The sequence below is a fragment of the Triticum dicoccoides genome, chromosome 2B (genome assembly GCF_002162155.2).
Source record: "Triticum dicoccoides isolate Atlit2015 ecotype Zavitan chromosome 2B, WEW_v2.0, whole genome shotgun sequence".
Classification (NCBI taxonomy): Eukaryota; Viridiplantae; Streptophyta; class Magnoliopsida; order Poales; family Poaceae; genus Triticum; species Triticum dicoccoides.
Genome location: NC_041383.1, coordinates 685,450,251 through 685,457,550, shown reverse-complemented (window position 1 = coordinate 685,457,550; position 7,300 = coordinate 685,450,251). Strand labels below are relative to the sequence as shown.

Sequence of the window (7,300 nt, the reverse complement as noted above, 5' to 3'; positions counted from 1 at the left end):
CGTTCGACGTCGATCCCACGGCCACCGGCCGCCCCGCGCCAAGCTGGCATGTCCACGAGCTCCGCCGCGTTCGTCCTCATCGCCTGGGGCCAGCCATTGCTGTGGGGGAACACCGCAGGCCCCAGATCGAACCGGCGTCCGCCTCGGATCACCGGAGCTCCACCGCTCCATTCATCGCCTCCCCTGCGCTACAAAGCCGTCGAGGGCTTTTCTTAGCCACACGGTGAGCTCCGCTCCTCCCCCCTCCTTCTGCCTCTCTTTTCCATGCACGTAACCGCCATCGCCATGGATGGCCACGCTGAGCTCCGCCGCGCTGCTAGTCGGTGTCGATGTAGTCGTTGCCAAGGTCGGGCAAGCACGTCAACGTGCTCAGGGCGCCTCCCTGGTGCCGCCTGAGCCTCCAGCTCGCCTCCTCGTGCCCTCTGTCGACGTTGGCGGAGATGGCCGAACTCCGGCGTCCACCTCGCCGCGTGTCATTGTCGTTTTAGGCCTTCCCGAGGCCAACCGTTAGCGCCATGCAACGCACCTCGCTCCCCTCTTTCGAATGCCACCCCGCGCGCGCAAAACGATGGTCGTAGCGCGTTTTCCGGTGAAGTCCCGAGCCGCACCGCCGCGGTCTGCGTTGGCGGAGCTTCACCGCTGGTCGCGCTGACGTGGCTGCCTCAGGGCCACCCGCTGGGTCGCTGACCAGTGGCCCCCGCTGGCCCTGCCTTGACCGAGTTGACCGGTCAATCTTGCTGACTGGGCTGGCCCCGGCAGCTGATGTGTGGGCCTCCCCTGTTAGAACGTTTTAAAAATAAATAAATCTACTAACTATAATCTCTTCATTAATTAGTAATTTAGTTAGTCACTGACACCTCGGGCCCACCCCTCTAATTAGTCTGTTAGTTTAGTTTAAATTACTGTTAAAACTACAGAGGTTGGCATGTAGGTCCCACTGGACCCACAGGTCAGGTTTGACCCCAGTCAACCACCCTGTTGACTGCTGACATCACCTCTACATCATGCTGACATCATATTCCATTTCTGTTATTATAAATAATTCCATAAAATGGTTTAATCTTTAAAAATTCATAGTAAATAAACCGTAGCTTGGATGAAAAGGTTTTATATATGAAAGGTTCTCAGAAAAATCCAAATAATCCGAATACGCGGTCCGTTCATCTATCACATGCCCCTAGCATGCTGAACATGGAACCGTCCCCTCTCTTTTCATCTGTCTGAAAATGCTAAACCTGGGGAAACATTCCCGGATGTTATCCCCCTTCGCCGGTAACGTGTAGCACCGCGTTAGAACACGTCCAGCTCTGCTTGTTGTCCTGTTATGCTCTTGCTTGCTATGTATTTACTATTTTCTCCCCCCTCTTCTCTTTGGTAGACCCCGAGACCGCTGTTGATGCCCCTGTGATCGACTACGTCGACGACGACCCTCCTTCTTGTCTGAGCAACCAGGCAAGCCCCCCCTTTGATCATCCCGATAACACCCATTCTATACTCTCATGCTTGCATTAGATTTTGCTACTGTTATTGTTTGCTCCTATTCTGATGCATAGCCTGCTTTTGTACCTGCTTATTGTTACCTACCTGCTTATCCTAAACTGCTTAGTATAGGTTGGTTAGTGATCCATCAGTGACCCCCACTTGTCCTTGTTGCCCCTGCTTCATCATCGACGCCTCGATCAGCGTGATCGACGACCAGAGCCCGACACCTCACATCACATCATGCCCCTTTTGTTGCTCGACTATGCAGAGCTACTATTGAGTGCCGAGGGTGATCCCTCATAACGCACTCCTGGTAATAATTCTGTAGTGTAGCTATTCGGTCATGGTCATCGAGGGTGATTTCCTCTTTCACCATTCCTGATACGGCTTTGTCGTTCAACACCTCAAGTGTGAACCTCGAGGGTGGTCCCTCTTACGTTCACCTTGATGATTACATTGAGTGGAATCCTCCGTGGGTGATTCCTCGGGTTTTCCCCTTGATGTTTGGACACACGGTTACAATGACTTTACTTGAGACCTTGGTGAAAGTCGGGCGAGCCCGGAGAGCACCCGCAAGATAATGACGTGGCACGGCCGGGCATTCTGAGCCCTTGTCGTAAGTCCACGAGACGGGGCGACGGGGTCACTTTCGATCGTGAGTCTCTACTCGTCTCCGCAAGCTAATAATACACTATGGTTTGGGTATTTGTTCTGAGTTGGCCTATGGCCTTTACGCACTAACCACCACGCGAGAATAGATATGGGCCTCGACGTCGCCGTATCAGCCGAAGCTTTATCAGACGTCCAGTTCAGCATTGTGGCACGGTCGGATCGTGCTGGCCATCCAGGCGGTGCTGGTATCCACCCTGCACACAACGACCCGGAGTGCTGCGGGCGATGGGCCCAAGACCCCGGAGTGCTTAGGATGTAGACCGACGGGGACCTCTCTGCTGAGCCTAGGTCGGGCGGCGACGTGTTGATCTTCCGAGGGTGGGCATTGACCCCAGAAAGGTGTGTCCAGCCAGAGTGATCGAGCGTGTTGGGTAACATGGTGCACCCCCGCAGGGAAGTTATATATTCGAATACCGTCTCCACAGTAATGGGCGTTCAGACTTATATCCTGATCTTATACAACTACAAATGGATACTTGAGATATGTGGCTCCGAGATTGCTTTCTCGCAGGGAGTCGAGGAAGGATCTCTGGGCATTAATGTTACAACATGTTTGTTAATTAAACTGCTATTCTTTACTCTTCTATATGCTGCAAGATGCTTGGAGCTGCTTGAAGATGCTAGTCTTTGATAGGCTAGGCCTCCCCCCCCTCTATTCTGGCATTCTGCAGTTCAGTCCACAGATACAACCCTTCCATTTGATACCAATGCATACTTAGTATAGATCTGATGCTTGCGAGTACTTTGGATGAGTACTCATGGTTGCTTTGCTACCCCTTTTCCGCCTTCTTTCTTCTTTCCGGTTGATGCAACCAGATGGTGGATCCCTGGAGCCAGATGCCATCGCTGACGGATACTGCTACGTGAAGACCGCCGACGACAGGAGTAGTTAGGAGGTCCCAGGCAGGAGGCCTTGCCTCTTCGATCATTGTTGCTTTTGTGTTTGCCTTCTTAAGGCAGTGTTGTTTAACTAATGTATGTACTCAGATATTGTTGCTTCCGCTGACTCTTGTGTATCGAGCTTGTATTCGAGCCCTCGAGGCCCCTGGCTTGTAATATAAAGCTTGTATTATTTTGAATTGTGTCTAGAGTTGTGTTGTGATATCTTCCGTGAGTCCCTGATCTTGATCGTACACATTTGCGTGTATGATTAGTGTACGGTCGAATTGGGGGCGTCACAACAGTATGGGTAGTGTACGAGGAGTGTATGGAGGAGCAATTGTGCGCTGCGGCCGGAGCGAGACGCAGACGCGGCACAGAGAGGAGTGGACACACGGCCATGGGCCGAGCGGCCGGAGGAAGCGAGGCGGCACGGCGTGCGTGGACAGACGGACGGCACCGTAGTGGTGTTGACGAAGAGGGCGAGGCCGGTGACGAGGGTGCGCCGTCCCGTACAGCCACGCCGGGGACGAGTTGATGTCGGGCCCACGGGCGCAGCCGGAGAGACGGCGGCGACGTCTCGACGGAGACGACGAAGAAGGCGAGGCCGACAACGAGGACGAGTTGTTCCGCGTGGCCGCCCCGGGGGCGAGTTGATGTCGAGCCATCGAACGCGGCCGGAGAGACGGCGGCGACGTCGTGGCGGAGATGACGAAGATGGTCCCGCCCGAACCGTGGTTCCAACGGCAGCTTGCCCCATGGTGGGCGCCAATTATCGTGGTATTCTCGCGTCAGTCGGCAGGGGGGTCCGCGAGACGACAGATGCCACAGAGTGGCTTGAGGTGAGGGCAAGACTGCCGTGGACTATCCAGGACGGGTATGTGAATAGCACGCGGGGATTTACCCAGATTCGGGGCTCTCCAGAGAGATAATACTCCTACTCCTGCATGTCTAAATATATATGTGATATATCTGCAGTACATAGTGCCTCTGAAGCTGTATCTAAGGTCAGCAGGCATCTGGCCTCGTATCTGTGAGCACAAATGCTTGGGCATTCATGTCCATGGCCGGGTGTCCATATGAGCTAATGGCCATGTGTGGCCGTGAGTGTGTGAGTGCTCATGCGTGTGAGCATGTGAGAATGAGAGAGTGGATGGATGGGCGTGTGCATGCGTGAGAGTGTGAACTCCCCTGGGTTGGGGACAAGATACACTATTAGTGATGGCTCTACACTATACATGATGATGGGTGAACAGTGTACATCTATGCAGCAATAGTGGTCAGGCTTGGCCATGGTGTGGCTGTCTTGTCGTTGTCTTGTCGGTGTCGAATGTGATGTCGCAGTTGACTTCTGGCAGCCGGCTGGTTGGCGCAGCCGGACGGGAGCTGACCGGGCAGCCGGATGGCGGGGCAGTCGGACAGGGGGCCGCCTGGTGCGACCGGGCGGCGAGCTGGTCGGAGCAGCCGCACTGAGGGGCGTGGGCCGCCCCGATGTCTTGAAGCGTTGCTTCGCCGACTTTGGAGTACCCGGGGTCATTCCCCCGACACTAGTGATAATGGTGATGATGATGCTAATGATGGTTATGTTGATGCTCCATGTAATGATAATAATGAACCTGAAAATGATGTAAAAATAGAGGCGGAAACTAAGCTTGAGGACCCACCTCCTGTGAATAAATTCCGTTAATACAATGATTTGATAAAAAATGTTGTTAGGAAGCACGGTAAAGAAAAAAACTGTTGGTTCAAAAACTCATGCCTTTTCGCCAGGTGGGCCAAGCCAGACACCGCCAAACGAAGCGGGCGTGAAGAACGCCCGGTTTGTGTTCGCTTTGACTTAAACCGCGATCAAATTTGGTCTGAAATAAGAAATAGGGATGAGTTTGTGCGTTGGGTCGTATTTTTGTCCATGCAAATCTAAACTGACAAAACCGCGAAATTCGTCCACGGTTGGAGTTGGCCTTATATTGCTCTAACACAGGGTTAGGGTATACCCAAAAGGCCAAAACCAGAGAGGATCCAGTCATTTTGGGGGAAAGAAATTAGAGTGGGCAGACGAGAAATGCTACAGTTGCGGGCAATTGTTTACTGGTTCAAGTTTACGGAAAGATGTAGTATTAAATACTTGGCTTGCTGGAAATCAGGGGGGAGGGGGGGCAGAGAGTAAAATCAGCGAGGGGTTATTGGTGGAAAACATCCCGTAACTAGAATCCGTAAGCAGTTGTCCGTAAGTCTAGCAATTTTTGTGGGCAGAGACATACGACCCAAATTGAAGATGAAAAGATTGTGAGTCATGTTTGATTGCTCTCTTCAGATCCATGGCTTTTACTTTTCTGTTTTCGTTTCTAATCAAATAATTCACCGGCACAGCACAGATCGACCGAAAACAAGTACAATTTCCTTCCATCCGGGCAGCTTAATTAGCTTAACATGGACACACATCACACATCCGGGAAACTACGGGCACCTATGCTTCGTGCCGCCTGATGCTGCTGCTCTGCCTTGCCTCGCAGGCGGCGCCAAGGCGAAGCTGCATATGTTGCCTCTACCGGTCCAGGCTAGGGCACCGACCAAAGAATTCAGACCTTGTCTATTCCAACAAAACTTTTCTCGGCCACGCGCTCCGGCCAGGCTGTCCGCTTAGCTTGTGACGGATACCTTCCTTGACTGCCGCTGCCCATGGTGGCAGTCCGCCTCCGCCGTGAACCGCTGCAGCCTCGAGGCGGCCTGCCTGGCGCAGACGGCGTCGAGGTGCATCTGCTCATGCCAGCACTCCTCGCTGCAGTAGGGCGTATCCCCTCTATACATGAAGACGTCGAGCGAACCATCGAGCCAACCAGTGTCAGTGGTCTTCTTGCCAGCGCTTCGGGAAGCAACACGGCTTCTCGAGCGTGGCCATGCGCGTGCAGCCGCCGCCGCCCACATGCATCACTCGGGCCTGGCCCTGAAGAAACTGCCAATTTAGGCGTTTCCAGGGAGCCAGGCCCAGAAGGGCATTAAGGTTCATGCCATACGGGCTAAACAGTAAAAGCAGGCAATCAATCGACCCGTTTGCTTCCATGCTGTCGGATCTCATGCGGCCAACCAAACATGCATTAGTCTTTATCGATTGCCACGAACTGTTTACAGTGGCGGTGCTCTATAGCACAGTGCGCACGCAAAAGGACAAAATAAAACAAGATCCAATCATTTAGGGGTAAGAAATACTTAAGAGATTGGGCAGACATGCGACCCAAATTGAAGATAAACGAATTGTGAATCATGTCTGATTGCTCTCTTCAGATCCATGGCGTTTACTTTTCTGTTTTCATTTCTAATCAAATAATTCATCTGCACAGCACAGATTGACCAAGAACAAGTACATTTTTCTCCCATGCGGGCAGCTTAGTTTGCTTGCCATGGACACATCCGGGAAGCTACAGGGCACCTATGCTTCGTGCCGCCTGATGCTGCCCTGCCTGGCTGCCTTGCCTCTCGTAGGCGGCGCCAAGCTACATCTGGTACCCGGAGAGACGGAAACATCAGACGCCTCCCAAGAGACATCGATGGTTCTTCAGAATACAGAGGTTGTTTTCTTCAGAATTCAGATCTTGTCGATCCAAAGAAAACTTTCCGCGACTAGCTCGCGATGGACACCTTCCTGGACTGTCGCTGCCCACGGTGGCACTCCGCCTCCGCCGTGAACCGCTGCAGCCGCCGGGCGGCCTGCCTGGCGCACACGGCGTCGAGGTGCATCTGCTCGTGGCGGCACTCCTCGCTGCAGTAGGGCGTGTCCCCTCTGTACATGAAGACGTCGCTGTCGCGCGCCAGCGACTTGGCGCAGAGCGCGCAAGCGTCCAGCGCCGGCATGCCGGGCTCGCCGACCGGCTCGGCGTCGAAGAAGAAGGCGCAGGCCACCGATGCCGCCATGGTATTGCTATATGACTGGGGAGAGAAGCTCCTTCTAGCAAGCTCGCGCTTGAGCTTCAGAGGTGGGATGGGAAAAGGTGGGTGAGTTTGGTGCAGCGGTGCGAAGCGGGAGGGCGGGTATATATATATCTGGCCATGGGCCGGGCTGGGCCGGGCTTAGGCCGGGCCTGAAAAAGCCCACGGCAGAAAAGTGAGGCCCAGGCCCTCCCAGGCCCTTTCACTGGGCCTACTTTTCAAGACCAAGCCCGGCCCATCTGGTAAAAAGACCTTAGGGCTTAGGGCCGTGGGCTGGGCCTCTTCCTTAAAATGCCAATATGCCAAGCCCAAGCCCGTCCAGGCCCTACTGGTGGGCTCAAAA

At 53.8% G+C, this 7,300-nt stretch overlaps 1 protein-coding gene across 1 annotated transcript; it reads right to left on the bottom strand.

The window, feature by feature from the left end:
- Positions 1 to 6,134: 6,134 nt before the first annotated feature.
- LOC119365607 (FCS-Like Zinc finger 2-like) lies at positions 6,135 to 7,022 on the bottom strand. Its single transcript, XM_037631253.1, has one exon. It carries the CDS (start codon positions 6,940 to 6,942, stop codon positions 6,652 to 6,654), a length of 291 nt encoding a protein of 96 aa, XP_037487150.1. The 5' UTR covers positions 6,943 to 7,022; the 3' UTR covers positions 6,135 to 6,651.
- Between the last annotated feature and the right edge of the window lie 278 nt (positions 7,023 to 7,300).